Genomic DNA, 15,130 nt, shown 5'->3' on the forward strand with positions numbered 1-15,130 from the left:
GTCAATTGAAATAGAATCAGAATATGTTTTTCCCCCACAAAAGGGCTTTAATTACTGACAGAAATACTCCAGTTTCATCAGCGGTCCGGGTGGCTGGTCTCAGACGATCCTGCAGGTGAACAGGCCGGATGTGGAGGTCCTTGACTGGCGTGGTAACACATGGTCTGTGGTTGTGAGGCCAGTTGGATGTACTGCCAAATAATCTAAAATGACATTGGAGGCACCTTATGGTAGAGAAATTAACATTAAATTCTCTGGCACCAGCTCTGGTGGACATTGCTGCAGTCAGCTTGCCAATTGCACACTCCCTCAACTTGAGACATCTGTGGCATTGTGTTGTGTGACAAAACTGCACATTTTAGAGTGGCCTTTTATTGTGCATAGCACAGGGCACACCTGTGTTATAATCATGCTTTTCAATATGCCACACTGGCTGGATTCTTTTGGGAAAGGAGAAATACGCACCAACAGGGATGTAAACAAATTTGTGCACAATTTGAAAGAAGCTTTTGGAAAATCTTTGGAATATTTTATTTCAGCTCATGAAATCAAAACTTCACATGTTGCATTCATATTTTTGTTCTGTATACAAGCCATAAAAAAACAGCATAATAGTTTGAGTTATCAGACTTCATCACTTTTGCCAGCAGGGGGAAGATTTGGACAGGGCACATACTTCATGAGGTCACTGCAGTCTATCCGACAGGAATTCTCATGCTAGAAAGATACTAATTCTTCTCTACCTAGCCCCATCCCAAAACTTTTAAATCACAGGGAACATTATTAATAACCAGAGGTATATTTAATCGAGGTGAAACGTTGCAAATGCGCCTCACTGATTTGTATACACTGAAGGATTTACATGCAAATTCCCAGCACGCTTATGCCAGCAGGCCAGACCACATACCTGCAGTTCTATATTCTGATAATTCATCATGCACCTTACAATGTCCACCATACTGAAAATACAGTTTCAAAAGTTTGAAAACTTGCCCTTCCTCGGAATGTGTTCAGTAAAAAATGCCTTCGACACCAAGCCAAACATAGGAAGTTAGCAACCTCTGAAATATTGACATTTTGAACACTTTCTTCTTCCAGTGTATTGAAAGCAAAAAACAACTTATAGTTCAGATATTATGACGACACAGCAAGTGATGAGCATTTCCAACCCCCCCCCCGAATGTATTATGCAAATGTTTTATTAGATTTACTAATGTGGTATGAGTGTGAAATTGCATTACAAGGATGAAATTGAACAAGTTACATTAGCGTGTCGTCATAAGGACCAGCATCGCACACAGTAAGGCAACTGAACATCTCTGCTCATGACCTTGCTTAAGAGCTTGACAAAATGGCACTGAACCAAGAGTTCACTCAACAGTTCCTTCTGCTTGTTTTCTTCAAATTGAATCACAAGCATTGTTTTGGCAGTATCCTCCGTGGTGTCCTCCACAGTCAATTCAAGAGAAGTCATTTTTAAGGGCAGCGTCATCCAAACTCAGATAGTAGCTACTGGAGTGTGTAAAGAGACCTCTTCTGTTCTTTAGTCTTTTTATATTTGCAGAAGCTATGCAACACAAGTAACTTAAAGGCAGACCAAATTAACTTTAAGGCAGATTTGTTTCCTTTCTACCAAACTAACACTACTAAACACGCTCTGCTTATGACCTGTACGCTCAAGAGTTCAAAAACCCTCAACGCTGAAAAGCGTAGACAAACGCAAAACAAAAAGAGGTGAAAGCGCCAACTGGGCAGCCATTTAAAGTTGAGGCAAAAATAGGAAACTTTAAGAGGCCAGTTTGTGAGGAGCCAACTGGTCACCTATATCAGCTTAGCCCTGGCTTACACTGAAATGGTTGAGCCCCTTGGTGGAAATATATCTGTGCTCCCTGCAAGTGGTCTTAGACGCGGAAGCTTTCTCCCTTGCCGTCGATGTGGCGCAGGCGCAGGTAGACGTCGGTGCCGATGCCCTGCATGGACTGGATGGACAGGGAACCGCCCAGGTACTCAGCATACGCCCGGGAGGTGGGCAGCCCAAAGCCAAATCTGACGGGCACACAGTTTCTCATTCGTTAATATGGAGGTTTGTAAACTGGCACTCATTAACAAATTGATAGATTTATTTTGCAACATGCGAGGACCGCCTTCCAAAGAAAGCAAATGTGTATAAATAATTTGGGGCTGCTAAACGCAGACGTAAACATTATCCTCACAGTCATAAGATGTTTGCACAAATGAAATATTTCGTAGGTTTCATCTCCATGACTACTTAATGGAAAAGAACAGTTAAGACAACCTTATTTACTTCCATATCCATCCCCCTTCAAGTCTCAATAATTCATAGGATAAAGTAAACCTATGTGACTCAGTGAAATGGAAGTGTGATATTTTTCTACTTTACGTGGCATCCCCATGGCACACTGGCAGTCAATTCAACCCTGCATTATGAGATTAAGAACCGATGTAGTAGAAAGGGGATCAACAGACAGGAGGACACAATGAGCAGGATTATCACACGTATCAATTACCTTGTTCACATTCATTATAGCTGAACTGGTGCAAATGTTTTCCAACTGAAATTGTATAAGGCCCGCCTAACTCACCCGTGCATTGGGCCGGACTGAGGCCCACTGTTGGTCAAGGTGTTGAAAAGGTTGTTCATGCGAGGGTCTTGGTTGCTCTCTTCAGCTGTGCTGTAATGGTAGTCCGTCACCTTGTCCAGGATGCTGTGGGGGATGCCGCCACCACGGTCTGAGATCCTGACGAACATGGAGGATACCCCAGGGTTACACAAGAGAAATTTAAAAAGGTATAGTATTCATGTTAACAAGGCAAGTCAGTTAAGAACAAATTCTTATTTACAATGACAGCCTACCAAAATGCCTCCTGCCAGGACAGGGGCTGGTATTAAAAATAAAATACCTGCCACAGTACAATACTGAACATTTGTTTGAATGAAGACAACTGAAACCAAAGAAAGAGAAGGCAGACGATTAACAGTATATGCTGTAGGATTACATTTCTGGTGATCCAAATATTTATCCCTGTGCTTGGCAAACTGAAGTCACTTAAACCTAACACTAGCCCACATCAAGACTACTTCGTTAAATGAAGGTATCATCCTTTGGTTTCTTATTCCCCTATATGGCCACCAGTGGCGGTCGATGACATTTAAGATGTTTAAGACTATTTATGAGCTTGGCCTTATTTTCTATACAGCACACTGGATGACTGTCATTCCTATTCCATTCACACAGTTCAATGTAACCGTGATACGTTTAGGCTACTACATGATACTCTACTTTTCCCTATACCCATCATGAGGTTGCTACAACCAAGCCTATGAATAAAAGTTTACAATGTAGGTGCACAGGTGCAGGATAATTTTTTTTTGTAATCAAGGTGACAGTGACATATTCAATATCACCTTGTACATTCTTGCCTGCAAACAAGTTAGACAAATTCAGTTTATCCCAGTTGTTTCGGTTTCGTAGCTTCCATTTAAGGGTGCGTTCGTAAAATGACTCTGGCCATCTGCTCCGATTGCAGAGCACTCTCATCAAAGTGTGCCAGAGCCCAGAATAACTGACGCCGAAGCTCAAAAGACCGGTGTCAGTAAAAGTTGGCAAAAAAAAAAAAAGTTATTAAAATTGTCACCAGACTACATGAAACCACTTTAACCAGCTCTGCTAGGGCGAGTAAAATGGTCAATGAGGTGTTCTCTCATTTGTGTCTGGAAGTAGCTAGCAAGATAGTCAACTTTAGCCACTTAGCTTGGGTGCTTGACTGCCGTTGTGAGGTCAGAACATTTGGATCAAACCTACTCCTCGGTCAGATCAACTAGTGTGTGCCCTGAACGCGCCGAGAGCAAAAAGCTCTGAATTCAGGAACACCCAGAGCGAATTTATGAACACAACCTAAAAAAAAAAAAAAATTCTAATATATTTCTCTCTCAACAGAAATCGGCAGAATGAATACACCCCGGTCACACGCAACCGGTTCACTTTCATAGCAGCCACATACATACAATGTGCCTCTTGTATGCATGCATGTATGTATGTATGTATGTATGTATGTATGTATGTATGTATGTATGTATGTATGTATGCATGCATGTATGTATGTATGTATAGTTGAAGTCGGAAGTTTACATAGTTAAGTTGGAGTCATTAAAACTCCTTTTTCAACCACTCCACAAATTTCTTGTTAACAAACTACTGTTTCGGAAAGTCGGTTAGGACATCTACTTTGTGTATGACACAAGTCATTTTACCAACAATTGTTTAAAGACAGATTATTTCACTGTATCACAATTCCAGTGGGTCAGTTTACATACACTAAGTTGACTGTGCCTTTAAACAGCTTGGAAAATGTCATGGCTTTAGGAGCTTCTGAAAAATTATGTCTATTAGCCTGAGTCAATTGGAGGTGTACCTGTGGATGTATTTCAAGGCCTACCTTCAAACTCAGTGCCTATTTGCTTGAGATCACAGGAAAATCAAAAGAATTCAGCCAAGACCTCAGAAAAATGGCAAACCTCCACAAGTCTGGTTCATCCTTGGGAGCAATTTCCAAACGCCTGAAGGTACCACGTTCATCTGGACAAACAATAGTATGCAAGTATAAACACCATGGGACCACGCAGCTGTCATACCGCTCAGGAAGGAGACGTGTTCTGTCTCCTAGAGATGAACATACTTTGATGCAAAAAGTGCAAAGCAATCTCAGAACAGCAGCAAAGGACCTTGTGAAGATGCTGGAGGAAACCGGTACAAAAGTATCTATATCCACAGTAAAACGAGTCCTATATCGACAACCTGAAAGGCCGCTCAGCAAGGAAGAAGCCACTCCAAAATCGCCATAAAAAAGCTAGACTACTGTTTGCAACTGCAAATGGGGACAAAGATTGTACTTTTGTAGAAATGTCCCCTGTCTGATGAAACAAAAATATAACGGTTTGGCCATAATGACCATTGTTATGTTTGGAAGAAAAAGGGGAATGCTTGCAAGCCAAAGAACACCATCCCAACCGTGAAGGACGGGGGTGGCAGCATCATGTTGTGGGGGTGCTTTGCTGCAGGAGGGACTGGTGCACTTCACAAAATAGATGGCATCATGAGGAAAGAAAATGTGCATATATTGAAGCAACATCAAGACATCAGTCAGGAAGTTAAATTTTGGTCACAAATGGGTCTTCCAAATGGACAATGACCCCAAGCATACTTCCAAAGTTGTGGCAAAATGGCTTAAGGACAACAAAGTCCAGGTATTGGAGTGGCCATTACAAAGCCTTGACCTCAATCCTATAGTACATTTGTGGGCAGAACTGAAAATGCGTGTGCAAGCAAGGAGGCCTAGAAACCTGACTCAGTTAAACCAGCTCTGTCAGGAGGAATGGGCCAAAATTCACCCAACTTATTGTGGGAAGCTTGTGGAAGGCTACCCAAAACACTTGACCCAAGTTAAACAATTTAAAGGCAATGCTACCAAATACTAATTGAGTGTACGTAAACTTCTGACCCACTGGGAATGTGATTAAAAGAAAAAAAAGTAGAAATAAATCATTCCCTCTGATATTATTCTGACATTTCACATTCTTAAAATAAAGTGGTGATCCTAACTGACCTAAGACAGGGAATTTTTACTAGGATTAAATGTCAGGAATTATGAAAAACTGAGTTTAAAGGTTTTTGGCTAAGGTGCATGTAAACTTCCGACTTCAACTGTATATACACGTGTGTGTGTGTGTGTGTGTGTGTGTGGACACCCCTTCAAATTAGTGGATTTGGCTATTTCAGCCAAATTGAGCACACAGCCATGCCATCTCCATAGACAAACATTGGCAGAAGAATAGCCTTACTGAAGAGCTCAGTGACTTTCAACGTGGCACCGTCATAGGATGCCACCTTTCCAACAAGTCAGTTTGTCAAATTGCTGCCCTGCTAGACTGCCCCGGTCAACTGTAAGTGCTGTGATTGTTAAGTGGAAACGTCTACGAGCAACAATGGCTCAGCCGCAAAGTGGTAGGCCAAACAAGCCCACAGAACGGGACCACCGAGTGCCGAAGCGACACTCACTACCGAGTTCCAAACTACCCCGAAGCAATGTCAGCACAAGGAACTGTTCGTTGGAAGCTTCATGAAATTGGTTTAATTTGCAATGCCAAGCGGTGGCTGGAGTGGTGTAAAGCTCCCCGCCATTTGACTCTGGAGCAGTGGAAACACGTTCTCTAGAGGGATGAATCACGCTTCACCATCTGGCAGTTTCATGGACGAATCTGGATTTGGCGGATGCCAGGAGAACGCTACCTGCCCCAATACATAGTGCCAACTGTAAAGTTTGGTGGAGGAGAAATAATGGTCGGGGGCTAAAGGACTGACATTGAGAAACAAAATTCTCTGGTCTGATGAAACCAAGATTGAACTCTTTGGCCTGAATGCCAAGTGTCATGTCTGGAGGAAAACTGGCACCATCCCTACGGGGAAGCATGGTGGTGGCATGTTTTTCAGCGGCAGGGACTGGGAGACTAGTCAGGATCGAGGGAAAGATGAACGGAGCAAAGTACAGAGCGATCCTTGATGAAAACCTGCTCCAGAGCGCCCCGAAACGCAGACTGAGGCGAAGGTTCACCTTCCAACAGGACAGCGACCCTAAGCACACAGCCAAGACAATGCAGAAGTAGTTTTGGACAAGTCTCTGAATGTCCTGGTGTGGTCCAGCCAGAGCCCGGACTTAAACCCAATCGAACATCTCTGGAGAGACCTGAAAATAGCTGTGCAGCGACGCTCCCCATCCAACCTGACAGAGCTTTAGAGGATCTGCAGAGAAGAATGGGAGAAACTCCCCAAACACAGGTGTGCCAAGCTTGTAGCATCATATCCAAGAAGACTCGAGGCTGTAGTCGCTGCCAAAGGTGCTTCAACAAAGTACTGAGTAAATGGTCTGAATACTTATGTAAATGTGATGTTTCAATTTCTTATTTTGTATACATTGACAAACATTTCTAAAAAACAGTTTTTGCTTTGTCATTATGGGGTATGGTGTGTCGGCTGTAACGTAAACAAATGTGGAAAAAGTCAAGGGGTCTGAATACTTTACAAATGCACTGTATGTAAATGCATTTGGGAATGACTGGAGTACAAAAGCACTTAATACACTGATCTGTGCTGGTAAAACAATTTAGCATCAGTACATTTGTTCAGTGTCAACATCGATTTACTATTCTTAAATACTGCATGTGATTAGCCTCCCGGGTGGCGCAGTGGTCTAGGGCACTGCATCGCAGTGCTAGCTGCGCCACCAGAGTCTCTGGGTTCGCGCCCAGGCTGGGCTGGGTTCGCGCCCAGGCTGGGCTGGGTTCGCGCCCAGGCTCTGTCGCAGCCGGCCGCAACCGGGAGGTCCGTGGGGCGACGCACAATTGGCATAGCGTCGTCCGGGTTAGGGAGGGTTTGGCCGGTAGGGATATCCTTGTCTCAGTATGTAAAATGTAATAAAAATGTATGCACTCTACTGTAAGTCGCTCTGGATAAGAGCGTCTGCTAAATGACTAAAATGTAAATGTAATTAAGTCTGCTGACGGTGCGTTCACTGTGGTCCTGAACTGCTGTTCCCATGGCGACCACACTGGGCATGATAAGCCTGCAGCTTAAAGGAACTCACTCTGAGGCGCCAGGTTTCCCATTCAAACAGCTAAGCCCAGAGTCTGGGACTCCTAACATGTTGACCGCGTTGCGTTGGCTGCAATATAAATGTACACATACATGTTATTCAATCATTGCACCCACACCGCACGCGTGTGCCAACGAGCGTCTGCGTTGCCAAGCGCTAAAATAGTAGTCAGTTCTATTTGTGACGCTGAACACGGTGCAAGTCCTGCCTCTCCCATCTCCTCATTGGTTTATAGAAGCAGATACCCACGTGCCATCTCCTCCTTGGTTATACCCACATGGGTGATTGAAATATGAACTGAGGTCGGTCAGTCGTTGTAATACACCTATGAAAGTTAGATGCCAATCGCCATATAAAGTCCAAAGAAGAAAAAGCCTGGGAGGAGAGATGACTAGAAACGAGTTGGTTGACCGTTTTAGGTGTGGATTAGTTGTTGGAGTAGGGGACCTTGTGCATTTCTGGTAAAATAACTCAACGTTTATATCCCAGAACAAACTAGCTAGCAACTGCGTAATTCTTTAACCTTGTTAAAGGAGTCTTGAGTAGATAGAGGTAAAGATAATCAAGGTCACCCACTCACCTGATGACAAAGTCCACGTCGTTGTTAGCAATGGTGACTATGATATCAGGCAAGTTGTAAGGTGTGTCGAGGTGGCTTTCCATGGTGGCCCTGTGGGGACACAGGTTGAGGGGAGGTCAAGGGCAGGCAGTGACGACATTAGCCTGTGGAGTCCTTCAACGTAACCCGACAGTCTGTCAGCAGGATTGTTTAGAGCAGGGGTGTCAAACTCATTCCACGTAGGGCCGAGTGTCTGCAGGTTTGTCCTTTCAATTAAGACCTAGACAACCAGGTGAGGGGAGTTCCTTACTAATGAGTGACCTTATTTCATCAATCAAGTACAAGTGTAACCGATGTGAAATGGCTAGCTAGTTAGCGGTGGTGCGCGCTAATAGCCTTTCAAATTGGTGACGTCACTTGCTCTGAGACCTTGAAGTAGTGGTTCCCCTTGCTCTGCAAGGGCCGCAGCTTTTGTGGAGCGATGGGTAACGATGCTTCAAGGTCTCAAAGCGAGTGACGTCACCGATTGAAACGCTATTAGCGCACACCACCGCTAACTAGCTAGCCATTTCACATCGTTACACTCACCCCCCCTTTCGACCTACTCCTTTTCCACAGCAACCAGTGATCCAGGTCAACAGCATCAATGTAACAGTTTAACTTTATTCCGTCTCCTCGCCCCGATCCGGGCGCGAACCAGGGACCTTCTGCACACATCGACAACAGTCACCCACGAAGCGTCGTTACCCATCGCTCCACAAAGGTCTCACATCGGTTACACAAGGGTGGAGCGAAAACACTTTGACTCACTGGTAGATGACACATTATGACACACCCTAAATACACTGCCTTCTAGGAAGGAGGAACATGAGTCAGAGTGAATGGTCTGTCTGCTAATTGCGACATCTGAGACGGAGCTCCAAGAACAGAACCACCTCTATTCCTCATTGGACTGAAAGGCTGATTATTATCTTATTGAACACACACACCTTAGCAATCCTCTCATAAGTGCCAGGGCAACATTTCACCACCAAGAGCAGTAGCACACAGCTAAATACTTTGAAGAAAAGAGGTTGTCTAACTAGAGATTTAGTTATGTATAGTCTTACAATGGCTACCGTGGAGTCTGATTTCCTAGTCAAAGTGAAAAGGTATGATGTTTTAGGGGTGTGTGAGTTGTCAGAAAGTCAGTTAAAATGATTAGTGAAATGTTCTGGTACCTCATAGCGTTCTTCAGCAGCTCAGGCAGGATGTAGTCTAGGGGCAGAGGGATGAAGGGGAAGCGGGCCGCCACATGGCCGTTGATACGCACCCGCGGGGAGTTACCGTACTGGTGCTCACACAGACGCCTGCAGAAGACATGAGGGAGCATGCACACACACACTTATAATGTGTACAGATACAGTGCATTCGGAAAGTATTCAGACCACTTCACTTTTTCCACGTTACAGCCTTATTCTAAAATTGATTAAATAAAACATCATCAATCAGAGAGAGAGCGAGAGAGCGAGAGAGAGGAAGCTGCACATCCCTAGAGGGGCTGAACTGGGACTACAAGTGCACAGAGGCTTGTGCTTGCCTGTGTGAGTGGATATGCTATATCTTGTGTAGGTTGCATTGTGCCACACAAAACCGTGGTTATGACTATGAACTTAATACAGAGCCAGTGGAGTTAGCCTGGTAGCCTATATCTTAACTGCCTGTCGCCGTCTTTCCCCACTATACAGTATCTATTGATCATGGCTTGATCGTGGGGCTTAATATAAATGAATCTGCCTCTTAATTTTAAAAAAATGGTTTTCGATAAATGTTTTACATTAAAATGCACTGCATTGTGGGTTGAATGCTGTAACACAGAATGAAACAAACGTCCCATGATGGTAGTGACAAAAATATTTCAGTTACGTATACTACATTTGTTTTATTTAAATGACTTACTTCGTTCCAAGTAATCATCTCTTCTCTATTGAGCTGCTGCCTATGCGATCTGACAAATCACAATTTTAGTCGTACTTCAAAGTAAATAAGGCATACCTTTGACGGCTGAATACCAACTATAAAATCCATTTGATCATGCATTTTCAGGTGGAGATACCGACGCAACTGCTTTTTATCCCCGTCAATCGCCGCTCTTCTCTCAGTCTCCGTGTGTTCCACAAAGACCGGACAAGTAGGCGGGCACGCAATGGACAATTACCACGTTTTCAGCACTAAACTAAATCGAATATTGGCCTGTTGGAAACATCGCACAGTTCGGCTTGATCCGATTTAATCTTTAGAGAAACTGCGATTCGGGCAAAAAAAAAATTTTATTGAACCGAAGTCTGTCAATTAGCTTAAACGAAAAATAGCCGAAATGTCGGTTAATTGCACAGCACTACACCATATATACACTGTGTACAAAATATTGGGAAACCTGCTCTTTCCGTGACTGTCTGACCTGGTGAAAGCGGATTCCTTATTGATGCCACTTGTTAAATCCACTTCAAATCAATGTAGAGGAAAGGGAGAAGGTTAAAATAATTTAGAACCCATAGCGGCAGTCAACGGCCTTCGTTTAAAATACTATAGCACCCAGGTTCAGCCTTGTTTTTCTAACAATATCGCAAAATTAACTTGCTAACAACCTTTTCTCGTATTCACGTGGCTGTTGTCATCAACCAGAAACGGTGCGCGGTCATTTGAGTTAATTTTTTAAAACTAAATTACAAAATGACCGCCGAAGCAGATAGTCTCTTTCACAGTGAAAAGTCATATCATGTTGGTTGGTGATACGGATTCGCACACGTCCTTGCACTTTGAAAAGCGATGTTGAGGATGAGTGAAATAAGTAAACAGCAGATACATGTTTGGGGTTGTCAAGGTTTGATGTTGTGAAATTTAGGGAATAGCTCACAGATTAGCAAATCCTGTCATGATAATTTGGTTGGTACAGGCGAGCACATCAACGGTGGAGCTCGAATGATTGCCCTCTGGCTCATGGAAAAAGTTGCAGTGTTTATCTATATAGTCAGCTAACTAGTTGGTTGTTTTGTTTCTACCGATGTAATTCATATGGAAACTGCCCAAACTGCTTGCTATAGCTAGCTAATCTGTCAGGCAAGAAAAGTTGTGTTGCGCCAGAAATGTGGGCAGTGCTCACAATCAACCTCAGCTGTCACTTTCACTAGCTAGCCATACAGACATCCAGCTAACTAGCCACCGAAATGAAGGCTAGAGTAATTTCTGTTTATCTGTTGGGCTTAGGTTATGGTATGTCATGTTTGCTAGGTGCGGCTATACATGGCCTCGTTTCCTATTATTTGACAGCATAGCTGTCTGTTAGGGTAGTATACTGAACAAAAATAAAACGCAACAATTAACGATTTTACTGAGTTAAAGTTCATATTAGGAAATCAGTCAATTGAAATATGAGGTTCTAATCTATGGATTTCACATGACTGGGCAGGGGCGCAGCCATGGGAGGGCATTGGCCCACCCACTTGGGAGCCAGGCCCAGCCAACCAAAATAAAATTTTCCCCACAAAAGGGCTTTATAAGACTAAAATACTCCTGTTTCATCAGCTGTCTGGTCTCAGATGATCCCGCAGGTGAAGAAGCCGGATGTGGAGTTCCTGGTTTGGCGTGGTTAAACGTGGTCTGCGCTTGTGAGGTCGGTTGGACGTGCTGCCAAATTCTCTAAAACGATGTTGGAGGTGACTTATGGTAGAGAAATTAACATTAAATTCTCTGGCAACAGCTCTGGTGGACATTCCTGCAGTCAATAGCACACTCCATCAAAACTTGAGATGTGGCATTGTGTGGTGACAAAACTACACATTTTAGTGACCTTGTTGTCCCCAGAACAAGGTGCACCTGTGTAATGATCATGCTGTTCAATCGGCTTCTTGATATGCCACACCTGTCAGGTGGATGGATTTTCTTAGCAAAGGAAAAATGCTTACTAACAGGGGTGTAAACAAAATTGTGCACAAAGTTTGAGAGAAGCTTTTTGTGCATATGGAACATTTCTGGGCTCTTATTTCAGCTCATGAAACATGTGATCAACACTTTACATGTTGCGTTTATATTTCTGTTCAGTATAGATGCTTGCGCAGTGAAGCTCACATGAGTTGGATATTTGTTTACATAGCCAGCTAACAAGTTCCTTGTTTTGTCCTGTTTCTACCACTGCAATTCATTTGGAAACTGTCCCAGCTTCGTAACTAATCAGCTAACATTGGCGAACTCTGTAGTTAGTGTGTCAGGCAAGAGTTTAGTTTTTTTTTTTTTAGGAAGAGAAAGGGAAAGAAAGCGAGAAAGGAATTGTAGGTGTAACTATCACACAATTTTTTAGTTATATAGTATGTGTATGGTTGAGAAAAAGATAGGAAGGACAAGAGACATTATGTTCCTGACTACAATGGTATCCTATTTGTTGTTACTCTGGGTCAGTGAAAGTGAAAAAGTGATGTGGAGTCAGGGCCCAGCAGCAAAAGGCAAAGAGGAATAGGAGTTAGCGGATTGGAGGGATAGAGATGAAGCGAGGAGAGAAGAGGAAGAAAACAGTGGAAGGAGTGGACGAGGGAGAGCATACCCGAGAGGGGAGCCTATGTTTCAATGGCGTGTGTCTGCCCTAAGTCCCACCATTCACCCTTGTAGCACACAGCCTGGGCCTAAAGTGACAGTGGCTTTGGAGTTGGTTTTAAGTGGTAGGGACCTTGTTACAGAGCTTGTAATGGATTACAACAAGAAAATGGGCAGGATTGAACATCTTGACCAAGTGAAGAGCTATTACTATGTAGGATGCACAGGCAGAAAATGTTGGAAGAATGTGTTTTGGGGGATGCTCAACATTGCCATCATAAATGTGTACATTGCAGTGTCCCCCACACAAAGGACCCCTCCTAGAAACCGCAGGCGCTGGTCCATGAAGGCATTCAAAATGCAGTTTGCAAACAGTCACGTCGTGATATGGCTACAGTGGCAGGAAGAGGGGATCCAAGAGCGTAACACCTGGGTGTGCGGACCGAGTTGTAACTCATTTGAAAGCAGGTTAAGTTTGATGGGCACAAGAGAGTGTGTGTGTGTGGTGTATCAGCAAAGAGTGGGGGATGTGTAGAAACCTCCTTTGGGTGCGCTACGTGTTCTGTGCCACTTGCAGGATGGGGCCGTGCTTCCAGAAGTTCCATGACATGTTGTAGGCTAAATGCAAACACTAAAGTGATAGTGTGAAATATGAATTTGTACTACAAGTCTTGTCTCTGGACAGATGTTTTTTTATATTCTATCCAAATACTTGTTGCATTCACAGAATTGTCGTTAAAGTAGGCTATTATTTCTACAATGTGTGTCAGGCCTGGTCTGTACTAAATCTTATTGAGTATCTACATTTTTAAATAGTCTGAATAGTTTTTACATTGTTACAGAAGAAAGAATCATTGTCAAATAGACTAATTTGTGTGAGTTTTGAAATACTTTCTGAATATTGTCCGTCACATTTTGGATAATTTGTTGTTTATAAGATATTATACTTGGTACTTTGAAATGTACTATAATTTAAATACTTTCGGGTTTTTTGTTGAGTGTAGTGTCTTTACACATTGGAAGACAAAATTAGTGTTACTCCTATTGATATGAACATGGTGTCACATTAAAGAAAATACTGTGCTCTTTCAAACTAAGTTAACTTGTAATTTGTTCATTGATTTTGAGCGGTCTGTTTGAAATGTGTGCCAAAATTAGCTTAATCTTAAATTCTCAGTAATCTACAGCAGCATTCTATTGGGGTCTAAAGAGCTAAAGGGTTTTTAAGCCTTGACATGGATTGTGTATGTGTGCCATTCAGAGGGTGAATGGGCAAGACAAAATATTTAAGTGCCTTTTGAATGGGGTATGGTAGTAGGTGCCAGGCACACTGGTTTGTGTCAAGAACTGCAACGTTGCTGGGTTTTTCACACCCAACAGTTTCCCGTGTGTATCAAGAATGATCTACCACCCAACTTGACAACTGTGGGAAGCATTGGAGTCAACATGGGCCAGCATCCCTGTGGCATGCTTTCGACACCTTATAGAGTCCATGCCCGACGAATTGACACTGTTCAGTCCCCTACTAAAATGTAATCAATCTGCTTTTACTAGTTGTATTTGCTACTTTTGATGCAATTGTTAATGGATAAGGTGGAACAAAGGCCCATATACAGTCCACAATGGCATGCCCTGTGACAAGTCTGTACATGAGCTCTATCAGCTTAACACAGAAAAATAGGGGCAAATAGAAGGCAGAGCGTGACCTGTGGTCTAATACAGAAGTAGCGAGATTCTATACCAACAATATATAAAGGTAACGAACCACCACTCACCTTGCAAAATCAACCCATTTCTCAATGATCTTTTTGGGGGAAAGTCGCCTGCAGATGATGCCCACAAAATCAGGCTGCATAGAGGGATGAAAGGTATAAGAGGAGAAGCAAAAGCTTTATTACTGACATGCTAAACATTGGATAGTTTGCCCAATTTCTTAAGAGTCAATGTAATCCTAGTCAGAATGTTTCAGAAAGAAACCAGCCGTCAAAGGATTTGATAAAACAGTGAGTTAGGTCTAAGTGTTGTTGGGCAACAAAACCATAACGCTCGGCGATGTATCAGGTACTAGCGGCTAACTAACAGTCTCTAGACCTGGCAAACATGCTTCATCATCCTGACCACCAAAACGTTATGTAGACCCTATAACTGGTCATATGAATATATTCTGAGGCCCACACACTGGAACTTAGGCTTACGAGTGTTTTAAAGATGCATCTTTCCTACAACGGCCAAAGATGTTACATGCATTTCCCAAAACGACCGTTCTCTCTGCATGGTGTTAAGTGCGTCGTTGGCGCATGTGTCGATACTGACAGGATCAAAAGGGAGTGCTGCTCT

At 43.1% G+C, this 15,130-nt stretch overlaps 1 protein-coding gene across 2 annotated transcripts in view; it reads right to left on the reverse strand.

Annotated features, from left to right (window-relative positions):
• Positions 1–353: 353 nt before the first annotated feature.
• LOC120030810 (3-methyl-2-oxobutanoate dehydrogenase [lipoamide] kinase, mitochondrial-like) overlaps positions 354–15,130 on the reverse strand; it is a 33,248-nt gene continuing 18,471 nt past the window's right edge. Inside the window, exons 6-10 of one of the 2 annotated variants that reach the window (XM_038976271.1) lie at positions 14,569–14,642; positions 9,448–9,576; positions 8,249–8,338; positions 2,604–2,759; positions 354–2,046 (exon numbers count right to left, since the gene is read on the reverse strand). In XM_038976271.1, coding sequence (XP_038832199.1) covers positions 1,902–2,046; positions 2,604–2,759; positions 8,249–8,338; positions 9,448–9,576; positions 14,569–14,642 — 594 coding nt within the window. In that variant the 3' untranslated portion in view covers positions 354–1,901. The remainder of the gene's footprint in view (positions 2,047–2,603; positions 2,760–8,248; positions 8,339–9,447; positions 9,577–14,568; positions 14,643–15,130) is intronic. The other variant, XM_038976262.1, reaches the window with a different exon arrangement.

The sequence above is a fragment of the Salvelinus namaycush genome, chromosome 3 (genome assembly GCF_016432855.1).
Source record: "Salvelinus namaycush isolate Seneca chromosome 3, SaNama_1.0, whole genome shotgun sequence".
Taxonomy (NCBI): domain Eukaryota; kingdom Metazoa; phylum Chordata; class Actinopteri; order Salmoniformes; family Salmonidae; genus Salvelinus; species Salvelinus namaycush.